At 40.6% G+C, this 25,508-nt stretch overlaps 2 protein-coding genes across 7 annotated transcripts in view; one reads left to right on the forward strand and one right to left on the reverse strand.

The window, feature by feature from the left end:
• Positions 1 to 5,983, forward strand: part of LOC124151398 (transmembrane protein 164-like) — a 78,491-nt gene extending 72,508 nt beyond the window's left edge. For all 6 annotated transcript variants that reach the window (XM_046523831.2, XM_046523830.2, XM_046523829.2 and 3 more), the window contains exons 5-6: positions 2,536 to 2,636; positions 4,815 to 5,983. In XM_046523831.2, the coding sequence (XP_046379787.1) occupies positions 2,536 to 2,636; positions 4,815 to 5,129 (416 nt within the window). In that variant the 3' untranslated portion in view covers positions 5,130 to 5,983. The remainder of the gene's footprint in view (positions 1 to 2,535; positions 2,637 to 4,814) is intronic.
• An 8,219-nt stretch (positions 5,984 to 14,202) lies between these two features.
• On the reverse strand, positions 14,203 to 24,904 carry LOC124151403 (serine/Arginine-related protein 53-like). The gene is made up of 10 exons (XM_046523839.2): positions 24,796 to 24,904; positions 23,817 to 23,921; positions 22,190 to 22,348; positions 20,788 to 20,994; positions 18,979 to 19,032; positions 18,085 to 18,130; positions 17,471 to 17,522; positions 15,666 to 15,808; positions 15,193 to 15,318; positions 14,203 to 14,545 (listed from the first exon to the last, which is right to left on the reverse strand). The coding sequence occupies exons 2-10, from the start codon at positions 23,900 to 23,902 to the stop codon at positions 14,456 to 14,458; spliced, it is 963 nt and encodes a 320-aa protein (XP_046379795.2). The 5' UTR covers positions 23,903 to 23,921; positions 24,796 to 24,904; the 3' UTR covers positions 14,203 to 14,455.
• Between the last annotated feature and the right edge of the window lie 604 nt (positions 24,905 to 25,508).

Raw genomic sequence — 25,508 nt, forward strand, 5'->3', positions numbered from 1 at the left:
TTTAGATCGTAACTTGATATATTCAAAATGATGAAAAGAAATAGCGATAGTTTGTTGGCAAAAAATACATTACTTACATTCCAGCGCTTTCATCAATTTCGCTGTCTTATTTTCGTCTGTGGTGTGTACCGTATCAGAGACCGTATCAAATTAAATCTTATCAATATGGACTTTTCGATTGATTAGAAGTGACAGTTTAGTATACGACGACTATTGCTCCAGGTTCACCTTTTGAACAATTAAGTCATTTATTTTCCGCAGAAGGTGGCGTGTTTGCATGTGCAGCAGCCAGAAATGTTACCGAAAGTTGAAAAGACTGTTGACATTCAAGATGTTTATGAATTACATTTGAAAGATTAAGTCACAGTTTTCAAGTTTGATGGACAGCTCTGGAAGCAAACGTATCGTAGTATATTCTAAAAAAATCTAAATCCAACTTGCGTTTTGGCCACGAGAAATAGTTCAAAATTTGCAATTCACGCTCAGTGACCATTCTTGTATGAGTGAGTGAGTGAGTATGGTTTTACGCCGCTTTTAGCAATATTCCAGCAATATCACGGCTGGGGACACCAGAAATGGGCTTCACACATTGTACCCATGTCGGGAATCGAACCCGGGTCTTCGGCGTGACGAGCAAACGCTTTAACCACTAGGCTACCCGACCGCCCCATTCTTGTATGAGGGACTGTTCATGAAAACTCAGTGCCATCTTATCTAAAGGCTAGGCAAATCTCATCTAAAATACAATCATTTGTGATCTGAAATTTGTATGTTTTTATGGAGAAAGAGTTGCAGGTATATTCATTTAGTTTTTGTTTTGTTGTCATTCCAAAAGCGAAATTTGCTCGTGTTTTGAAACTTTACTCGTGATTGCCTTTTTTTTCTCTTGATTTCTGCTCAAATGCACATACATGTACGTCTTTGATTTCTGCTAGGATTTAAGTTTTTTTTAAAATGTTTAATCGGTTATGCACAGTAACAGATAGCATGCAGTGTTGCGAGTATGCAAATCACTGTTTTGATTGACAACTATTGACGAATGGATAAACTACCGTGTAAGTTTATTATTGACATTTTTAGATCAGTAGATAATTTTATTCAAGCAATACTACATTTTCGATTTTTGTAGATGAAAATGAGAGTGTCAATGTAGATAAAACTATTGAAAGATGTATGCGATTTTCAATCGCGCTGATTGAATGTTGAAGCAATATCTACGACAACTATGCAGGATATCGTTGAATTGCAGCCTAAGTCAATCCCTTGACCAGGGTGCAAACTGGTTTTGCCTTGTGCAACTAGATTTTCATGTCAACATGCACCAGGTGCAGGTTAAATCAAGTTTCTTAACTCCAGCCCTGTGTAAGTGGAATATTTTTAATGCTTCAAACAACAACCAAACTTACTTTATTACCCATAGGGTTAGAAATATAATGGAGTTCATAAAAGTCATTGTGCAGTAGTGGAAATATCACTTCTTGCACACCAGCGTATTGTTTCCGTCCTCTGCACGGCAGTTGACATCATTCCAATTTCATTGTGACATTAGGATGGAATGATGTCACACTAGAAACGACATCATAGCTGAAGATTTTTGACGTCTTTTCGACAAATTGTGTTTTTCTAGGACAGCGGTGGTGATCAGTGTATTTTTTGTAAAGGGGCGCTCTAAAGAATTACGAAATAACGGGTAATAAAGAAATTATAACACTCACATGTATGTATGTCATACTGGTTTTACGAGACTCGTGTAAGAATTTAGCATTACACTCGCTCTCGCTCGGGAAATACAAGAATTCTGACATTTGTTTTGTGAAACCAGTATGACACACATGCTTGTGTAATAATCCCTATGCATAATATTGCAGGGTGCCGTTGTACAAAGCGATCTTAGCGCTAAGGTGGTTGTAACTCCCATACCTTAACATAGACTTACGATAGCCGTAGCTCAATCTCATTAAAATCAGACCTTAGTTCTCGCTACCGCTAAACAAAGATCTGAAGACATCCCATTGGGATCACGTCAGACCGACCTTTCATCCGACCAATCAGAGCGTTGCTTACCAGATCATGAAAGGTACAGTCGGAATGTGATTTCTAATCATACAACCTAGAAAACTTTAACATGGGGTATTCCGAACGATAGTTACAGGTTTAACGACTGAATCAATACAATCTGGACCATCTATTAACCATTCCGGAATGTTCTTTTGTTTAGGTTTCAAATTTGTAATCGAGAATTTGTCAAAATATGTTGCGAAGCGTATACACCAATTTGAAATTAGTGCCGTAAAGCATGAGAAAGCTGCCTTCTGATTGGTCATTCCATTGGTCGGTCAAAGTTCGCGCAAGGTCGGTCTGACGTGACCCGTAATGGGATGTCCTCAGTTCTTTGTTAAGCGGCAGCGAGAACTAAGATCTGATTTTAATGAGATTGGCCGTAGCTCTACGGTTGTTTTGTACGATGGCTCCATGACTATTTGTACGATGTTGCCTCCGTCCCCTGTGTTGACATGTTCCGTGTTGTTGTTTCAGGAGCATACATTCCAGAGAACATCCTGGACTTCACGTGGGGCTTCATGTCCCTGGGCATCCTCTACATCTACCACTTTGTGCCCCTCCAGCTCCTGGCTTATGTGAGTATCTCATTCTGTTGTGTGTGACCCAGGAGTCCTTTGTGAGTCCTTCAGGGGTCAGTTGTGGGTGTCTCCTTCAGGGGGGGTCAGTTGTGGGTGTCTCCTTCAGGGGTCAGTTGTGAGTATCAGGGGGGTCAGTTGTGAGTATCTTCTTCAGGGGTCAGTTGTAAGTAACACGGGGTCAGTTGTGAGTATCTTCTTCAGGGGTCAGTTGTGAGTAACACGGGGGTCAGTTGTGAGTAACACGGGGTCAGTTGTGAGTAACACAGGGTCAGTTGTGAGTATCTTCTTCAGGGGTCAGTTGTGAGTATCTTCTTCAGGGGTCAGTTGTGAGTATCTTCTTCAGGGGTCAGTTGTTAGTAACACGGGGGTCAGTTGTGAGTAACACGGGGTCAGTTGTGAGTATCTTCTTCAGGGGTCAGTTGTGAGTAACACGGGGTAAGTTGTGAGTATCTTCTTCAGGGGTCAGTTGTGAGTATCTTCTTCAGGGGTCAGTTGTGAGTATCTTCTTCAGGGGTCAGTTGTGAGTATCTTCTTCAGGGGTCAGTTGTGAGTAACACGGGGTAAGTTGTGAGTATCTTCTTCAGGGGTCAGTTGTGAGTAACACGGGGGTCAGTTGTGAGTAACACGGGGTCAGTTGTGAGTATCTTCTTCAGGGGTCAGTTTTGAGTATCTTCTTCAGGGGTCAGTTGTGAGTATCTTCTTCAGGGGTCAGTTGTGAGTATCTTCTTCAGGGGTCAGTTGTGAGTAACACGGGGTCAGTTGTGAGTATCTTCTTCAGGGGTCAGTTGTGAGTAACACGGGGGTCAGTTGTGAGTAACACGGGGTCAGTTGTGAGTATCTTCTTCAGGGGTCAGTTGTGAGTAACACGGGGTCAGTTGTGAGTATCTTCTTCAGGGGTCAGTTGTGAGTAACACGGGGTCAGTTGTGAGTATCTTCTTCAGGGGTCAGTTGTGAGTAACACGGGGTTAGTTGTGAGTATCTTCTTCAGGGCTCAGTTGTTGCTGTCTCCTTCAGGGGTCATCTGTGAGTAACATCGTCAAGGCTCTGTTGTACGATTCGGGAAGTGATTTTGCATTTGGATTATATTTTGTTCAAGTAAGATAGCAAATTTGCATCACTTTTGTCCTGATTTATCAACAAATCATATGAAAAAAACAGGTAATCTCAAATCAAGCGAGATCATCCAGTACCAAGAAGATGATGATGATGATATAGTGACTGACTAATCATTGACTCGTTCACTCATCCCATTGTTTATGATGATGCTCTATATAAAAACAATGCAGTTTGAAACCTGTGAAGATCGGGGATTGAATAGGTCTTCAGCCCACCCATACTTGTCATAAAAGGCGACTATGCTTGTCGTAAGAGGCAACTAACAGGATCAGCTGGTCAGGCTCGCTGACTTGGATGATGCATATCATCGTATCCCAATTGCGTGGATCGATACTCATGATGTCAATCACTGCATTGTCTTGGTCAAGACTTGATTAGTTACAGACTGCCGTCATGTAGCTGCAATATTGCTGACTGGGCAATAAACAGCAAACAAATGTTTAAATCTGTAACGTTTCTATGACCAGGACCCCTGGACTTTCAGGCTTCATTCCAAACACGACAGCCTCCGTGGTCTAGTGGTAGAGCGTCCGCCCGGAGACCGCCTCCGTGGTCTAGTGGTAGAACGTCCGCCCGGAAGACCGTCTCCGTGGTCTAGTGGTAGAGCGTCTGCCCGGAAACCGCCTCCGTGGTCTAGTGGTAGAACGTCTGCCTGGAGAGCAGACGGTCCAGGGTTTGATCCCCGACCGCGTCATACCAAAAGACGTTAAAAGATGGTACTTGTTGTTACCCTGTCATTAAGGGGCTAAAACAAGGACTGGTTGGCTCGGAGTCAGTATACTGTGTCTGAGTGGGGTATTCATGTTTAGCTGCGGCATGGTATCTCAGTGAGCTAGCACTATAAATCGGCATCAGTCTGGACTAGTACAAGCAGCCACACAAACACACACACGTACATGCACGTCGCTATATAAGTGCAATAATCTTGGACGCAACGTTAAACCCCATTTCACCTCACCTCACCTCATTCCAAACACTGCACTAAACAAACACAGCATTAAACAACAAACAAACAATGCATTGTGAAAAACTCATTCGACTGTGTGTATATTGTTCCAGTTTTCCACAGTCAACCTGAACAACATGCTCTGTCCTGCTGTGTCCGACCCCTTCCACGGACCCTATTACCGGCTGTGTGCTCTCACCCACCAGACAATCCTCATACCATGCCTCGGAAAAGTTTATGTTGTAATCGCCAATCATCTACCCGTGTGGCGAGCACAGTCAAAAGAACATATACAGGAAGTTAGCTGCTGGGAAAGGAGCAACACCAAGTATCTTCACCAAAGTAATCATCCAAGGGGAGATCACCCTTTCCCAAGGGAAGATAACTCTGACCAACAGCGATTGAATGGACATGTTAAGACATCATGAACATGTGTTTTTGCATTTATGTTGTCCTGTTTACATTTGTTTTACAATCATCACTTGTAATTTTAATGTGATTAATATATTTAACATCATATCTTGCTCACTTTTAATGTGTTGATAGTTCATGTAGTTTATCTTGTTAAAGAATTGAGCGATTACATTTTTTTTCCCATCCTCATGCATAGTTGAACATTTTATGATTTTTTTTGTAGCATAGTTCAGTCTTGGAATTCTGATAATTGATTCTATTTAATTTGGTATGGATACTTAATTGTTTGACACTTAAAATGAAGAAGAATATAGGCTAAAATTGTATAATTATTTATGAATTATTCGTCATTATCCAGTAATTTTTCAGATCTGAAACATACAATCCAAGCCATAATTTGAACTTGTCCTATGTCTGAAACTGATGCGGGGCGGTTGGGTAGCCTAGTTGTTAAAGCGATAGCTCGTCATGCCGAAGACCCGGGTTCGATTCCTAACAGTGGTAAAATGTGTGAAGCCCATTTCTGGTGTCCCCCGCCGTGATATTGCTGGAATATTGCTGGAATATTGCTAAAAGCGGTGAAAACCATACTCACTCACTCACTCACTCACTGAAACTGATGCCTTGGTATTGAAATGAGGCAATGTATCAGAATAGATGAATCTCCTGTCATTTCCCAAAGCTTGACAGGTTACAGTGAGCTAGGTTGGCTGGCTACTTGGATTAGCTTCTCTCAGAGAGGGGGGGCACGTGTGGCCCAGTCGTCTAAGGGGCCGCGATTCGCTGTGCAGAGTTGCGTCCTTTGGGCATGCCAGAAACCTATGATTGTGGGTTCGAATCCCGGTTCGCCCCGATTATGTTTCTAGGTTTTTCAGCACCATACCCGTGCACATGGGTTTCACCGAAGTGGTAAACGTCTGAGACCTGCATCACTTTGGGCTTTCCCCCCACATTAAGCTGACACGCCGCGATATAACTGGAATACTGTTAAAAGCGGCGTTAAACCCAACTCATTCTCTCACTCACTCAGATCTTTTTAAGCTGTAGTGAGGAATAAGATCTGATTATGATGAGATTGTCTGAGAGAAGCACTTCACGGGAATGACACAGCTAGTTTACAAGGCATTAGATGTGGTGAGTTCAGGACATGAACTCAAAAGCTTTACTAGCCCGGATAAAGGTAAAATGCGTTTGTAATGTTAAAACGATGGGTAAATTGGAAATTTGTACTAGCCTACAGGCATTTGTACTAGCCACGAGCTAGCGGGCTGGTGTTAAATTCTAACCCTGGAATATGGTCCTCTGGCCCATTTCCGGAAGAGCTTGGCTCTTCACAGTTTGTACATCGTATAGTTACTATACTGAACAAAATAAGTCAAGGATCGTGCAATATTTTCACTTCACTACAGAAACAATTCCTTCAAACTATACATGATCCCCAACATTTTTTGTTCAGTATATATTGACATATAACCAAGATAAGAAAGGGAATCATTGTTTACAAGTCTTCTCTAATCTAGTAGTTTCCATAGTTTGGAGTGATGGTTTAAGCAGAAACCAAAATGATTTTCTTCAAGCAACAGTTTCAGAAAGGTTGCTATCATTACTTCAAGATGGTAGTCTTTCAAATTATTTGTTGAAAAATGTTTTGTCTGAGTTCCTTTGCATTTTCGATTTGGTGTTGCAGTTCCATAAGTAAGACTGAAACGAGTTAATATCCAGTTTGGTAAAGGCAGATATTTCTTTTAGATTCAAACTGACATGAAATGTCCAGATTATATCGTTCCTTGGTTTTGTTGGTATTCTTCTCACATTGAATTTTTCATCCTCAAGACTTACATTTTCCTTATCATGATCAATAACTAGTTCCCATTATTATTCAGATTATTTGTTGGGTACATGTATTAACATTGAGGACATTCAATATTTGTGACACGAGTAATGAAACCCTGCTTTCAGTTTCCATGCACATGTGATGGTCGTTCCAAATTGTTTGGGGCGGTCGGGTAGCCTAGTGGTAAAAGCGTTTGCTCGTCACGCCGAAGACCCGGGTTCGATTCCCGACATGGGTACAATGTGTGAAGCCCATTTCTGGTGTCCCCTGCCGTGATATTGCTGGAATATTGCTAAAAACGGCATAAAACCTTACTCACTCACTCACTCCAAATTGTTGACCAGTGGCAACCATAATTGGGGTAATAGTGCCAGCCTCGTATGAAGAGCGTCCTGTTAACAGTGAACCTATTTTGACATTATGTTGCTATTCAAACTGGTTCTCACTGTGTTTCCCGGGTTTAATCTTCTGGGGTTTAAAAAAATATGAATTGTCTCATGTTCATCCTTATTTCAAAAAGCAATCTTAGCGCTAAGACAATCATAACTCCCGAACTTGATAATGACCTGGTGTCCCCTGCTGAGATATTGCTGGAATATTGCTAAAAGCGGCGTAAAAACGCACACTAACAATGACCTGTGACCGCTAGGATGATAATTACTCCCTTAAGGGACTGCTAAGATGATTATGTCACATAAACTACAACTAAGATGATTGTCATATACACGACAGCTAATATGAGTATCATAACAACCATAAATGACCTATAAGTTGATTATATCACATACACAACATTTAAGATGATTATGTCACATAAATTACAACTAAGATGATTGTCATATACACGACAGCTAATATGATATTCATAACAACCATAAATGACCTATAAGTTGATTATATCACATACACAACATTTAAGATGATTGTCACATAAACTACAACTAAGATGATTGTCATATACACGACAGCTAATATGATTATCATAACAACCATAAATGACCTATAAGTTGATTATATCACATACACAACATTTAAGATGATTGTCACATAAACTACAACTAAGATGATTGTCATATACACGACAGCTAATATGATTATCATAACAACCATAAATGACCTATAAGTTGAGTTTATCACATACACAACATTTAAGATGATTGTCACATAAACAACCGCTAAGATGACCACACATAAAGGCCGCTAAGATGATTGTACACATTAACGACTGCTAAGATGATTGTACACATTAACGACTGCTAAGATGATTGTACACATTAACGATTGCTAAGATGATATATAAGTCACATAAGTAACCGCTAAGATCATTATAACTCCCATAAACCGTAGTGCTAAGATCACTTGGGAGCTAGTTTTCTAGGCCTCATCAATGATAGCTCCTCAATCGTTTGTCACAGCCAGACAGCCAATTACGCGTTTCCTCGAGCAAATTCAGGGTTGAGTGAGCGATTGTTGTATTTTGCCACTGTCAGCAAAATTGTCATTTTATCACAATGGCCTATAAGTAGTACAGTCTTGACCAGACAAACCAGTGGTTGATATTACGAGTAATGATGCAGAACACAATCAGTCCGAGTACACATTGTGGCCACATAACGACACAGTGGTCAAAATTAGACATTTGATTTAAAGAGCCTTGCCTTATCCTGAATGTAAAAAGTTTGATATTTAGTTGGTCCTAGATTAATATACTGAAGGGGGCACAGCTGACCCAGTCATCTAAGGCTCTGCAATTCGCCATGCAGAGTTGTGTCCCTTGGGCACGTCAGGAACCAATGATTGTGGGTTTGAATCCTGGTTTGGCGCCATTATGTTTCTATAGTCACTCCCCAAAGTACTAAAGCGGTAAGCTTGAAGGACCTCTGGAGAACCACCTTAATGCCCAACGGGGACACAGGTGGCCCAGTCATCTAAGGTGCCACAATTCGCTGTGCAGAGTTTCGTCCCTTGGACGCGCCCTAATTTTGTTTCTATGTTTGACAGCACCATACCCATGCTTGTGGGTTTCACCGAAGTGGTAAACGTCTGACACCTGCATCACTTCGGGCTTTCCTCCCACATTAAGCTGACATGCCGCGATATAACTTGAATACTGTTAAAAGCGGTGTTAAAGCCAACTCACTCACTCACTTAATGTCCAACATGACAATGACACACTGACCACATTCCATTTCTGCATGAGATACAGAGGACCTATTAGTTCATGAGATACAGAAAACGTGTTAGTGTAACGCGGTCAGTTTGTCCCATACTGACACCTTTCTCATATGCAAGACATTTATTGGAGACCATGTTCATGAAGACCTTGTTCAACCTTACATGTGCATTATTATACCCCAGTACACTTGTTTTGTTCTATTAACAGGGCATTTTCTACAAGAGGTGCTTAAAGGTAGAGGGGACATGGTTATGAAAATTTTGTAAAGCACTGTACTCTTCCTTCAGTAGGGAGTGGGATTTGTGATCAAGGCAGTTCTAGTCAGTTTGATCCAAGCAGATAGAGATAAGCATAGATGTGTTCACCATCAACATATTGGGCAGGTTAAAATCAAAATGACCACGCATTGGTAGTCATTTTTTACATAATTACATCTTTTTGATGCTGAGAAAATATTACTTTTAGGATTGTGAAAATTGTCAATTAAATTGATTTCAAAGAAATTGCTATGGTGGATAAACAGTAAATGGTGCATCAGGTTCGTGTAGTTGCATTTATTGTAATCAGACAATGTATGACATCAACTTGTGACAATCTTCATTCAACATGTCTTGTGATACGATTTATTTGGTATCCTTTTTTCCACATTTTTAGCTCACCTGACTGAAAGTCAAGTGACATTATGTCATGGCCTCGACGTCAGTCGCCCTACCTCTGCATCATCTGAACACATCCTCTCGGAATCTGCTGGTCCAATGAAACAAAATTTTGGCATGCATGTTCCCACCAATGATAGGTCTGCAACTGTTTCGAAAACCTATTTATGATCATATTTGGGCATCTTTTTTTGAATTTTATGAATTTTAATGTAAGTGTGTGTTTTGGCAAAAGTTTAACCTTGATTTTGCCTTCACACTCTCAAAAACGCATTCTGGAGTCTGTCAAAATCTTCTGTAAAACTGCTGGACTGACAAAGCTGACATGTCACATCTAATGATGACATAGTTAGTTCACAGATCTTTTTGATTTGATTATATTTTGGCTCAATTATAGAGAAAAATCAAATTTAATAAAATGTCTAAAAATGATACTCACAAAGTCTACAATACTTCAAAAGCTGAAACTTTGTGTCAAGTTTGTTGAAGTCCTCACTGCAGAGGATGCTTGTGAAACAAGAACAATGCGAACATCAACTTGTGATAAGGGACTCTCCTTTTGGACATTTTAGGAACTGTTGACGTATCACGGTGAGCTTCAGGGCCAGGGCACTGGGCTTTTTTGTTTTGTTTTCATCATAAGAAGAATTGCTATATTTCACTGGTTATCACAATAGACTTGCTCTCAACACCCATTTGTAAGATACTGGTGTTTGTTAAACTGGTGTTAGTACAGATATTTACATGTGCAATATGTAGGAATATTTATGTTGTACAACAGTGTATTGAGGAAAGGAATAAGTTTTCATGGTTACATTGTTTGTTTACATGCATTGAGATTAAATCTGTATTAAATGAGAATAAAGCATTCCCATCCTCTTCAGTCCAGGTTCGCTTTAAGTGTTTCACGTTCCTACCTCGAAATCGGGAGATTTCTATCAGTTTATAGATTTTAACTTCTTTTATTCTTTTAATTCACCATTTTGGTACAGATGCTATTTTATGAACCATTGATTGTTTGTTGTTTAACACAGCACTCAGCAATATTCCAGCTATATGACTGCGGTCTGTAAATAAGTGAGTCTGGACCAGAGAATCCAGTGATTGACATCATGAGCATCGATCCATGCAATTGGGATACGATGACATGCATCAACCAAGTCGGCAAGGCTGACCCCCTGATCCCATTAGTCACCTCATACGACAAGCATATTCACCCCTTACAGCAAGCATGGGTTCTTCACCATGTTCACCGGATCTTCACAGCTACTAAATGCCACCAACAGATTAATAACAGAAACTGTCGTACCCAAGCCAGCAGACATATATCAGCAGAGGCCATCATAATCAGGAGGCAGCAGATGCCATCATAATCAGAAGGCAGCAGATGCGATCATAATTAGGAGGGAGTAGACATATATGAGCAGACTCCTTCATAATCAGGAGGCAGCAGACACCATCATAATCAGGAGGGAGTAGACATATATAAGCAGACTCCTTCATAATCAGGAGGCAGCAGACGCCATCATAATCAGGAGGCAGCAGACGCCATCATAATTATGAGGGAGTAGACATATATGAGCAGACTCCTTCATAATCAGGAGGCAGCAAATGCCATCATAATCAGGAGGCAGCAAACGCCATCATAATCAGGAGGCAGCAGACGCCATCATAATCAGGAGGGAGTAGACATATATCAGCAGACTCCTTCATAATCAGGAGGCAGCAAATGCCATCATAATCAGGAGGCAGCAGACACCATCATAATCAGGAGGCAGCGGACACCATCATAATCAGGAGGCAGCAGACTCCTTCATAATCAGGAGGCAGCAGACGCCATCATAATTAGGAGGGAGTAGACATATATCAGCAGACACCATCATAATTAGGAGGCAGCAGACACCATCATAATCAGGAGGCAGCAGACGCCATCATAATTAGGAGGGAGTAGACATATATCAGCAGACGCCATCATAATCAGGAGGCAGCAGACACCATCATAATCAGGAGCCAGAAGACATATTTGGCTGAAAATCCCGAGTTTGATTCCACACATGGGTACAATTTTCAGAATCTTTATGTGCTTCGCCAGGTCCCAATGAAATTGCCAATATGGCATGTCTTCAGAAAATGAATTGTCTACTGGTGAGCCAGAATAAGTTGAGTCGTGACCTGACAATTAACCCCATATGATGATGAATTAGGCCCACTGGCACCTTCCATTGTGAAGAAAGGGGTAGCAGGTGGTCTGCAACAAATAGTACAATGGATATGTAAGTGTCCTGTCTGGGCTAACAAGTTCACGTGGCAAGTTCAATAGCACATAATAGTACATGCTGATGTGAGGAACTTGATGACTGAAAATGGCGAAGGCTAAAATGCTACCTTTGACGTCCCATTGAGTAAAATTGAGAAGTATCGTGACAATGAAGGGCATTCATTTGCTGTAATAATGGAATACCACTTTTACCCCACAGAGCAATTATGAATAGTGTCATGTCCTTCATCAAATGATTGTGAAGGTTGAGACCTTAACATAGTGAAAGTTGACAATATCCTTCCATTTACTCCATCTAAATGCCATATGTTTTTTACACAACCTAAAGCTTTCTCCAGAACCCTCATAATTCAGTTGGTTGTAGGTTGTTTTGTTGTTTAACGCCGCACTCCACAATATGACGGCGGTCTGTAAATAATCGAGTCTGGTCCAAACAATCCAGTGATTAATATCATGATCGATCCACACAATTCGGATCGATGACATGCATCAACCAAGTCAGCGAGCCTGACCACCCGATCCCGTCAGTTGCCTCTTACAACAACCATAGTCGCCTTTTATGACAAGCATGGATTGCTGAAGACCTATTCTACCCCGGGTCTTCACGGGTCTCATAATTCAGATCAGCTTTGATCATGTCACAGATATTGTCTAGAGTTGGTAGTTGTTTTTTCAAGTTGGGATTTGATCACCGGACACATACTTGGGCTGATGAAACAACTCTCACAATTGTCACGAGCGATACCTTCGGCTCTTGAGGCGCTTAAGCATAGACACACAGACAGACCAGTGGCAATGCCAACTTTTGACAGTGCTTGAGATATATTTGTACATACTTTCTCCATGTAATTTATGACATCCTAGGCCAATTCTCGAGCATGAGAATTATGATTTGGCCATGCATACCTAGCTTGTTTATTTGTTAATAAGTAACTTCTATTGAACAACTTTTTGAGAATTCTAGTATTGACTTGTGGTACCGATCTCTGAGCAACAGGTAACATAGTCAACTTCATGGTCATGACCTGCACGTGCACAACATGTGACACCCCCTCTATCTATTGTTATATGTTTGCCCTCATTCTGTGCACAGCCTACTGGTCTCAAACGTGTTTTGTGAGTTGATTCAACTTATCCTGGATTACCAGTAATAGTTAAGTGGTGTAAACCTTTGATGGAACTTTCAACTCTGGAACAAACAGACTTAAATTTGTCACGTTCCAAATGCACAGTGATCTGATTGCCATGACTTTCATTACTCCAACAGAGCATGCAAGATGACTTCCAATACAAATGCAGCATGAACCTCACAATCGACACCACAGAGTTAAATCGTAACCATCTGCAAGGTTCTAAACCCTTGAATAACCAGACAAACTACCAACACACATGGTAAACAGCACGGATATCCATTTATTTGACAAAAGAGAACACTTCTGGCCCAAGATGTTATACAAATATCATGGACTTTAACTAACATAGATCCAAACTCAGGTGGATAATTTCTGTGAATTCGCCTAGGGTGTCCTAGCTGTTCAACATAACATATTTAGGTTGGTTTGTTGGTTTGTTGTTTAACGCCACACTCACACAATTGGGATCGATGACATGTATCAACCAAGTCAGCGAGCCTGACTACCCGATCCCGTTCGTCGCCTTTTACGACAAGCAGAGTTACGGCAAGCATGGGTTGCTGAAGACCTATTCTACCCCGGAAACATATTTAGGACATATATTATTTGTCCTTGCTTACATATCCATAATGATTATCCATGTTGTTCCCCTGGTCCCTTACACCATGGCCATGTTAAAGTATGGGAGTTAAGATCATCTTAGCGCTAAGATCGCTTTGTGCAAGTGGGCCCAGGGATCTGTCCAACATGAAATCTTACTGCTGTCATCGCCGCATGTTTATGTAATAGTTTGAGAGTTACAGCAGTAATTGCGTTAACATAGTTTTATGACAGAATGCCTGGTGTTGGTGAATGGTTTGTTTGTTTGTTTCTTAACGCCGCACTCCGCAATATTCCAGCTATATAACGGTGGTATGTAAATAATCACATTTTTTTATGTCGAACTCAGCAATATTCCAGCTACATGGCTGTGGTATGTAAATAATCAAATCTGGACCACACAATCCAGTGATTGACATCATGAGCATCAAACTACGCAATTGGGATACGATGACATGCATCACCAAGTCAGTGAGCCTGACCACTCGATCCCGTTAGTCAATGGTTATGATGATGGTGATGATGATGATGATCTGACACTCATACACAAGGACAGGTATCAACAGGCTATGTAATAACAGTATTTTCAGATTCCCAATGTCAGTCTCCTCCATGTGACCCCTCATGTCTTTGGGTGTCCGGCAACCGTCACCTTGTTGACCCTCACAACGCTTCTCCCTCCAGTTTCTTCTTCCTCATGGCACTCAGCTTCTGCAACCACCGCTGCATCTTTTCCACGGAATCTCCATGCAACTGAACGATAACAAACACAACATGGAATATCTCATTCATGTTAAGAACTAGGGCTGGGACAAGTGCAAATTCATTACCTGGGTACCCAAACCCCTGTTACCCAACCCTACCCTAGGTGCTGTAGATCTCAAGAGTTGGATACAAACTGTCTGATTGGGAAATGTTTTATTGGAAACCTGGCAAAATCTATTTAGATACACGTATCAACAGATTTGATTATGACACTGAAGTCAGAATGAAATGTGAACATCAGTGACTTGTAGTGTAACCAACTTGTAGTGTAACCATGCAGTTTATTGTTATTGTCAACCAAAAATATATCACATGACTATCCACAGATTCGGGTAGTCCTGTGGGTACCCGGGTTCTACTCGGGACCCCTCCCAAACTGTTGCCCTTCCCAACCCAAGCTACCCATCCCAGCCCCATTATGAACATGGTAACATTTTTTCAGTTCACACAGATTTTAGTGAGTTTGTGAGTTGGGTTTAACACAACTTTGAACAGTATTACAGTTATATCATGGCCGATCCCGTTAGTCACTTTTAACAGCAAGCATGGGTTTCTGAAAACCTATTCTACTTAATGTCTACGAATTCACTTAATGTCATTTAATGATATAACTAAATAAAAAGGAAACCACATACATTAGGATGAGCATATGAGTCTGGCTCAATGTAAACTGGTTTGACAGGATCCAGCTTAATGTTGACTTTCCCTGACCCAAACATGGCCTGTTCGTGTGTAGTGTAGCCATCATCTGCAGGCTCCGTCTGTGAAAGGGAGAAGTTTGGAATGAGGATTTTTATGAGATTTTCAACCTTGATATTTCCTTCTTAGCCTAGGCCAGTGTAATATCTTGCTATACAAATCTTCTTGTCAGTATTCCATTAGCACCATGAGGAAGGAGGCCAATATATTTATTTAAGTTGTTGTTGGGGTTGATTTGAAAAATTTAATTTTCAAAAACAAATCTTGAAATGTTTTTTTGTAATGATCATGATGATGTGTCATGTATATATTTACTCAAATACACTATTATTCTTTATTAATTTTAAACTTTTGCCAACATTTTGATGGGCTTATAGTTTCATAATCAGTATAAACATCAGACACCAACCTTTATCTTATCCCCCCTGTTAGACTTGAACACTGCTGGTTTGAATTTGTCTGCCTCGATGTTGGCAACAGCTTTGTTGAAGCTGATCGTGTCCTCCACCCCTGATTCCTGCAGCTGTTCCCGGATCTTCTCATCAGCTGCAGCTGTGGGGTGGATCACATGGCATTGGTTACAGCTGTGGATCATATAGCATTGGTTACAACTGTGGATCATATAGCATTGGTTACAACTGTGGATCATATAGCATTGGTTACAGCTGTGGATCATACGGCATTGGTTACAGCTGTGGGGTGGATCATATAGCATTGGTTACAGCTGTGGATCATACAGCATTAGTTACAACTGTGGATCATATAGAATTGGTTACAGCTGTGGATCATATAGCATTGGTTACAGCTGTGGATCATATAGCATTGGTTACAGCTGTGGATCATATAGCATTGGTTACAGCTGTGGGGTGGATCATATAGCATTGGTTACAGCTGTGGATCATACAGCATTGGTTACAACTGTGGATCATATAGCATTGGTTACAGCTGTGGATCATATAGCATTGGTTACAGCTGTGGATCATACAGCATTGGTTACAGCTGTGGGGTGGATCATATAGCATTGGTTACAACTGTGGATCATATAGCATTGGTTACAGCTGTGGATCATATAGCATCGGTTACAACTGTGGATCATATAGCATTGGTTACAGCTGTGGATCATACAGCATTGGTTACAACTGTGGATCATATAGCATTGGTTACAGCTATGGATCATATAGCATTGGTTACAGCTGTGGATCATATAGCATTGGTTACAGCTGTGGATCATATAGCATTGGTTACAGCTGTGGATCATACAGCATTGGTTACAACTGTGGATCATATAGCACTGGTTACAACTGTAGATCATATAGCATTGGTTACAGCTGTGGATCATATAGCATTGGTTACAACTGTGGATCATATAGCATTGGTTACAGCTGTGGATCATATAGCATTGGTTACAGCTGTGGGGTGGATCATATAGCACTGGTTACAGCTGTGGATCATATAGCATCGGTTACAGCTGTGGATCATATAGCATCGGTTACGGCTGTGGGTCAAATAGCATTGGTTACAGCTGTGGGTCACATGGCAATTAGGTAAATAATTGAGTATGGACCAGACAATCCAGTGATTGACATCTTGAGCATCAACCTACACAATTGGGATATGATGACATGCATCAACCAGTGAGTCTGACCACCCGACAATCATATTTCTGTCTAATCCGGACTGCTGTCTAAACTGGCCTTAATCGCAATCCACAATAGTTTGATTTTAGCAATTTGTGTAATTGAATTTGACTTGATATAAAACTATGGTATCTAATGGAGGTAAGCTACACTGGATAATTCAGTCTGCTACTGAACATGTTTTACATATCTTGATACAATGAGTCAGGCTGATATATTAACATGAGGTGAGGTGAGGTGAAATGGGGTTTAACGTCGCATCCAAGATTATTGCACTTATATAGCTACGTGCATGCACGTGTGTGTGTATGTGTGTGGCTGCTTGTACTAGTCCAGACTGATGCCGATTTTAGTGCTTGCCCACTGAGATACCATGCCGCAGTTTGACATGAACACCCCACTCAGACACAGTATACTGACTCCGAGCCGACCAGTCCTTGTTTTAGCCCCTTAATGCCGAGTGACAGACAGGGTAACAACAAGTACCATCTTTTAACGTCTTTTGGTATGACGCGGCCGGGATCGAACACCTGACCTTCCATCCTCCGGTCCTAAATTAACATGAAGACATGCCTACCTGCGGCCTTCAGTGCCAGTCTCATTCTGGCACTAGCTTGTTCTCCTGGTGTCTGTGGGGAAGAAAAACAAGACAAGGATTTCTCACACCAGGAAGGAGGATTACAGTTTGATTTTTTGGCATACACGGATAAGAGTGGCAGCCCGTGTGTCAGTGATTAGTAGTTCCATCGAACAAAAATATTTCCAGTGTAAATGTATCTTAGAAAATATTTGCTTGTAAAAACTGTTTCCTGGGAATAATTATCCTTCAGAAAATTAGTACAATGGAACAATTTCACTTCAGGAACAGACACAATTTGACACATGAACCCCACCCATTTTGAAGCATATATTTTTTTACAACAAATGAGGAAATATTTGGGTAAATCTGTACTGCAGAAAGTTATATGTTTTATTGTTTTATTCAAGTTGAAACTTCTATTAGGAGTGATCTGTCAATGATAAGTAAACAAAAATGGAAATTTGTTGACGAAAGAGACATACTACAGCAGTTTACAAAGAAAACTGATCTGAGCAAGATTGCGCAGACAGTTGTAAGGGAGACAACCCACAATTAATAACGCATTTCATGTCACGGCAAATAGGCCTTCCTGTGTGCATGTAATCACTAACCATATCATCAAATCCAGGTATTTGTTCTCGAATATCTGCCTGGATGCTGCAAAACATAAAATGTTTCTGAAAAGTGTTTGTTGAACAAGTTGAAAGGAAGAAATGGGTAATTTAGGTTTGGTGGAAGGTGAAATAGGGTTTAACAAGATTATTGCACTTAATAGTGAGTGAGAGAATATGGTTTTACGCCGCTTTTAGCAATATTCCAGCAATATCACGGCGGGGGACACTAGAAATGGGCTTCACACATTGTACCCATGTCGGGAATCGAACCCGGGTCTTTGACGTGACAAGCGAACGCTTTAACCACTAGGCTACCCGACCGCCCCTGCACTTAATAGCGACGTACGTGCATGTGCACTTGTACTTGTCCGGACCAATGCCGGTTTTATAGTGCCAACCCACTGAAATACCATGCTGCAGTTTCATAGGAATAGCCCACTTAGACACAATATACTGACTCTGTACCAACCGGTCCTTGTTTTAGCAACTTAATGCCGAGCACCAGGCAGGGTAACAACAAGTACCATCTTTTAACATTGTTTTTGACATTGTGTTTTTTAAACAATCGACCTTCCTTTCTCAGTACGAACACTCTATCAACTAGACCACTGATGCAGTATAACTTATAGAGAACATGGTAGAGGTCATAACATTGGTGTTTTGACTCCCCACATGTGCATGTTGTGTGAAGTAGTGATGCTAAAATGAGATAAAACTCATCTCACACCAAGTCAGCGAGTCTGACCACCTGATCCTGTTAGTCGCCTCATACTACAAGCATGGACTGCTGAAGTCCAGTTCTATTCCGGGAGCAGGAAGTATGACAGTGGTACATCGATACTGTATATTATTCCCAGAAGCTGATAGTGATCAGGTCAGTCAGATACTCACTCTTTGGGAGCTGGGCTCTCTCTGCGGGATCTGTTTTTCTTCTTTTCTGGACTTCTGTAACCATGGTAACATATTATAAGGTTTTACAATAACATCACTACTCTTCACAAAGGGGGCTTTATGCCATAAAAAGCAAATTACTGTCACCATGGTTATTGTTGAGACAAATCTACGAAGTGCCCATCTGGAGCCATTGCTTACTATAACCTTGACACAATCGCCTTTTCTTCTATCTTTAACTTAGGGATTATACATTTATTATGGGTGTGTGTGTGGGGATGGGGGTTGAGATTGGTCATATGATGTAGCCCCCACCCCCTCTCCATAATAAATGTCCAGTCAATAAATAATGCATATATTCATAATTTTTCATTTGCAAAATAGAAGCGTTAATTTTTCAAGGGCCCCACCCTCATAGTTGTCACAAATTCTGATGACCCCTAGCTCTTTCACTGGAGTACTTCTTTTAAAAAATGATGGCCTTGTTGAAATGATCCCCTGATAGATTTACAGTAAAGGAGTCCTGGAGGGCTGTCATATTCATACAGTCAAGTCTCGTTCATCCGACACTCGTTAATTCGACAATCGGCTTTATCCGACACAAATGATGGGAACTGATTAAATCAATGCTATTAAGACCCGTTAATCCGACAGTCTCGCACTCCGACTCCGACACACCTTATTTGCAACAAATTACCGAAATCACTCATTAATCAGTCCCGTTAATCTGACACAGTGATCAGCGTACTCCTTGGTCATCTGCCCGCGAGTACACAGCCCGTGTTTTGATGCGAGACGGGTCGGCTCGTAGCTGCATATTACAAAGCTGATAAACTTTGCTTAACAATAAACAATTAATGCTTTAAATAAAGGAAACAGGATAAAGCACATGCCTAGATAACATCTATCTCATTAAAATCAGATACAAGTTCTCGCTATAGCCGAGGACACGCCAGAAGAACCTTTCGCGAACTATGACCGACGAACGTTGGTACGACTTAATTTCGTTTATCCGACATACTCATTTATCCGACATACTCATATGCAGACAGCCATGTCGGATTAACGGGACTTGACTGTAATGAGTAACCAGGCCAGGGGAGGGAAGTCTTCATTCTACCAGGCATTTCCAGTATCTGAGTGAGTGAGTGAGTTTGGTTTAACGCCGCTTTTAACAGTATTCCAGTTATATCGCGCATGTTGGCTTAATGTGGGAGGAAAGCCCAAAGTTATGCAGGTCTCAGGCATTTACCACTTCGATTAAACCCACGAGCACTGGTCTGGTGTTGACAAACCTAGAAACATAATCAGGGCAGACCGGGATTCAAACCCACAATCATTGGTTTCTGGCGTGCCAAAATCTGGCACAGCAAATTGCGGCGCCTTAGACGATTGGGCCACCCGTGCCCCCAGTTGTATCTGAGACACACACAACATGACGCACAAGTAGTAGTGAAATCGCCACGAGTTACAATCATTAATGAACAGAACCATTTGTTTCAACAGCTATCATTGCTATTCTTAAGTACTGAGTCATTTGACATGATTTGAGCCCAGACTCAAATATCCTTGACCCATAATACACTTGATATTCCAGAATGGACAAAATCGAGATTTTGGGGGTTACAATGTATAACCTTGCTGTTGACGTTTTTGCATCTGATCCATATCCAACCACTCATGATAAAACAACATTCACTTACTCCATAAAAAAATCTCGTCAAGCCCATCTAGACAAATGTTTCATTCAATTGCAGAAACATACACCTCCTCACTCGAACATTCTGAGAAAAAATGTCTCCGACAAACCTTGATCTTCTTCCTCTACTCCTTGACCTTGATCGACGACTTCTACCTCGTGAATCTGACCTTGACCTCCGACCTCTACTTCTTGAATCAGACCTAGACCTCCGAGCTCTGCTTCTAGAGTTTGACCTGGATCTTCTCCTAGTATGCCTGTCTCTACTTCTTGACCTGTATCTGTCTCGGTTTCTTTCCAGACTCCTTGACCTTGACCTAGATTAAAAAGAATATAGAAGATTTTGGAATTGTTTCATTGTGCTATCAAGTGGAAACATACAGGAAGAACCCCCCCTCTAAAGGAAAGTCATACTTTAGCAACAAAATAGAACAAAAGCCATTAAAGAGACGGGGGGTCTGATGCAATTCGAAAATGGAGTTTTACTTATACCGTATTCGACGTAATAAGCGCCCCGCTCTAATAAGCGCCCACAGCGATATTTGCTAATACATTGGCTAGTGAACAATCCCAATCAGCACCCCTTCCGATTGATCCATGTACACAAGACTTATTTATTTGTAAATAATACACACTCGTGTGTTATATCACCCTTAATTATGGGCAATTAAATTCTTGAAAAATATATCTGTCGTATGTAAACATTTCAGGCTGTTAGCATAAACCACGAAATTTACGATCTTTCAACTCAAAATAATATTCTAATAAGCGCCCCCTATTTCTAATTTTGAGAGCGCCCTGGGCGCTTATTACGTTGAATACGGTACCCACTTTTGGTTCATTGCCATGGGATACCTTCAGTTCAGTGAAGAAAAAAATAAAGTTATTCAGTATTTTTCAATAGCCCAAATTATTAAAAGCCAACGGTTCACCACTAGATTGATCTGCAAAGCAAGTTTAATCAAGAAATATTCAACGGTTTTGGAGTTCTGCTCCGGAAACAAGCACCCTCATTGTCATCAATGAAAATAATAACAAATATATATACATAAAAGTTCAAAATCATCAAAAGGCACCAGTTCATCACTAGACTGATCTGTATAGCATGTTTCAATAAGCAATATTCAACAGGTTTAGGAGTTCAGCTCCGAAAACGGAAAACGAACGGTGAACAGACAATAGACGGACAGATGGACATGCTGATTGCTATATCTCCACGTTTTTTAAACATATAACAAAAACTCAAAGGCTTCAAATATTTTTTTGAGCCGTGCAGAGTATTGCGATGCGATGCACTGAATGTTTGGTGAATTGTTACCTTCCAATGACCCTGAAACAAATATATCTAAAAAGCCTATGCAAGTCTATAAAAGTCGGCAAGTCTAGATTACTGCAGTATCAGGTACAGAGTCTCTGGGCTTCTTTTTACAATATTTTATCAAGAAAACATAACTGTTTTTCTGTAAAACTTTTTTTTTCGGAGACTTGATGTTAGTCCTAGTACTAACTAACCTGTGTCTTTCTCTGCTCCTTGACCTCCGACCCCTACTTCTTGACCTTGACCTTCGCAAAGGGCGATCCCTTGAGCGACTACGAGATCTTTTTTTGTGCTTCGTCTTCTTTGACTTTTTATGCTTACTGGAGTACCTGCTGCTTCCACTGCTAGCTGATCTGTAGAGCAAACAGTTAATGATGGACATAACAGTCTTTGTTTAATCAAAGATAAAGCGACATAAAAACACAAACTGCATAAATTCGCAAAGAGTACTTGCCATGAAACACCTTCGGTTGTGCATGTACCATTATCATTGGAACAGCCTTTAAAATTCATGCTCATCCACTACCCTAAGACTACAAAATTGTCCTGAGGACAAGTACAAATCCAATGATAGTAGTCCTCATTGACTAAAGACCGTTAAATATTTAAACAAATTTCTAAGGCAGTGGGTCTGACTAACATCCAGGGGTGGAAATGTGGAAAAGTCGTCTATGTTAAAAAAAAGTAAAATGACAATTCATGTCATGGTTGTGTTGGCCATCCTTTTATTCTCTACTATCAAATTGGCACACTCGTCTAAGACGCTATTAGAGTTTCGTCCCTTGTACACGCCAGAAACCTATGATCATGGGTTTGAATCCCTGTTCACTCCGATTATGTTTCCAAGTTTTTCAGCACCCTACTCATGCTTGTGGGTTTCACCGAAGTGGTTAACACAGAGACCTGCATCACTTCGCAGTTCCTCCAGCATCAAGCTGACACGCAGTGATATAACTGGAATACTGTTCAAAGTGGTGTTAAAACCAAACTCACTCACTCAGTCTACTGCCCATATACCCCAGTCATAAATGACCAGTCCCCGTAAACCAATCACAAAACAGTTCTGACATTTTATCCCTGGCTTCAGTGTTTCAAAATTTCTCTTCCATTTGAATTTTATAAAATCAAGACTGATTGATCTCTTGCGGCCTGTTTTTATATTGATGCTGGCCTGATACTATCCCCCGGTAGACACAAGTCTTTAATGTTATTTTCTTGGTTGCCAAATACATTATTTCAGGAGACATCACAATTTCACATTGGGCAAACATAAAAAAATAACCTGCTTAACATTATTTCAGATTAATGTTACAAGTAAATCAAATAACATTGTTACCAATGAAAACAGATTTTAACTTCTTTGATTATTTCAATGCTGTCACAAATCAACTGTCTTCATTGTTACTACAACTACATACCCGTGAAGATCTGGGGTAGAGAACAGGTCTTCAGCAATCAATGCTTGCAGTAAAAAATAACTATGCTTGTCGTAAGAGGCTACTAATCAGTCGCAGACGTAACGTGTACACGAGACGGCTCTGCTACTCAGTGAAGCGCTTGATACTAATTAATTCAATCGCCGTGGCTGTGGTAATAGCAGGCTAAGTACCCACCTGACCTGAGTACCCAAGTTACCTGCCCCAGCCCTAATCCCTAATGTCCGTATATATGACTATGACGTAGCCACTATAGACATCTTTATGATAAACTGCGTTGTCAGACATGAATTTGGCTGCATTAGCATGATTAGTTGCCAAATTCTGACACAGAAGGGTGAATAGCAACAACATTTAGTATCTACAACATGATGATGTACTGAACCTTGATCTGGACCTTGACTTTCTCCTCTTCTTTTTCTTGGATTTCTTCAGATCATAATCATCATCGCTATCAGAATAACGTCCCATCTTCGCCACAAAGTACCTGCTGAATATACAACAGAATGACCATGAACGTGACCAACTTAAGTGGTACCAAAGTATTGTACTTCCCTTGTACTTTACACATATTGATTTCATACGAAATGTGAAATGGCATGAATACAATTTGAATTTCAATATTGATTTTAAGAAAGTGTTTTTCTTGAAAATGTACAAAATTCCAAATTGGTTATTGCAGGGTATGAAACTCCCAAAACTTTCAGCACAGGACTGGCTACCTGAAATACTTGCCAGCCCTGACCAAAACCCACCTGCCCACTATAATCATATGTTTCTCAGGATAAGCTTACAGGGTTTCTTTTTGGTTACATTTTATCATTCATCTTTACATGTGAATTAATGCTTATCATCGGGAAATATTTAGAATATTTTCACATATGAAATATAACCCGACCGTCGGGCAGGGGAATTTGAAAATCTGGCAGCCCGAGTTGAAATCAACCTGTCTCGGACGGTCGGGCAGGCAGGCAGGTATTTCGAACACTGGCTATTGGGGTGAAAGTCAAATGGTCATGGAAAGAGAAAACATATATAAACAGAGACAGAAAAACAAGTTTTCAGTTGTCTATAGAGTCCTGTGCTTTTTTGCATAGTTATTTTGAGTAACCATTAACCTCAAGTTAATATTTTGTGTCTCGGTCCTCTGTTATAATACATCATATCATCCAAGGCTTCGTTACAAAGGTTTGAGCAAGAGAACTGGGCCACAGTGACACACACAAGATAACCAGAGATATGGATGGGTCGTATCGTATGCCCCCGTCTCCAGTTGTTATTGTCTGGTTTATTTCAATTTTACGATTAAAACACGTTGTAAACGTGTGTGGTTCAATAAAACATTTCCAGGCGGCCTGGGGTTCCTCTTTTCAATCGTTCCGCATGTTTCACTGTTATGTCTTCGCTTTTGTTGATACCTGACCGTGTGTGCATAACAGAGTTATCTCCCTTAGTGTCGCTGAGCGAAATAAATAATAATGTCGCTTATATCATGTCAGAAAGATTTATTTCAATATTATCAAGCTCAGAAACATGTCACTAATGTTTTATAATGTGACCTACATATGGTACTGTGGACCCAGATATATGTTAGATTTTAGTAAAAAATGTTTAATAGATCTAAAGGGAACATAAACATAACATGTTTGTCTGAAGCACAGGACCATATGTTACCAGATACCATAAAATAGATAATCTATTTTACGGTCCATAATGTTACTAATATTAATATTCTGTAATAACAAACTCGCAAACGAGGTCGACAGCCGAGGCGGAATATAACGGAAAATTCTAAATTAGCCCACCTCGATTTATAAAATATATATTTTTTTCATATAGGCTTCTTCTTTCCATCCAGCACAATAAACGTTTAGATCAATCTTTATTCAACCCTCCTCATACAACCCCCAACACCGACGTCGCTTCCGGTTTGTGGGGCTGCCAATTCAACCCCCTTTCGGTACGCGTAATTCGGGGGTCTGTTCACAGGGTGTTCGGGACTAGAGCCGGAATGAAGTCTGAATGAAAATTCTTTGTTTATTCCTGGATATTCGAAGTGCATTAAAAAAACTTCTGA

Source organism: Haliotis rufescens, unplaced genomic scaffold (genome assembly GCF_023055435.1).
Source record: "Haliotis rufescens isolate VD_foot unplaced genomic scaffold, xgHalRufe1.0.p SCAF_9, whole genome shotgun sequence".
NCBI lineage: Eukaryota > Metazoa > Mollusca > Gastropoda > Lepetellida > Haliotidae > Haliotis > Haliotis rufescens.

Bases quoted from the DNA above. Each gene is read 5' to 3' on its own strand.
- LOC124151403 (XM_046523839.2), bottom strand. From the start codon at position 23,902: ATGGGACGTTATTCTGATAGCGATGATGATTATGATCTGAAGAAATCC. The intron at 22,349-23,816 runs GTTCAGTACATC...TTTGCTCTACAG, and splicing joins AAGTCAAGGTCCAGATCAAG to ATCAGCTAGCAGTGGAAGCA. The intron at 14,546-15,192 runs GTATGTGGTTTC...GTTATCGTTCAG, and splicing joins ACTCATATGCTCATCCTAAT to TTGCATGGAGATTCCGTGGA.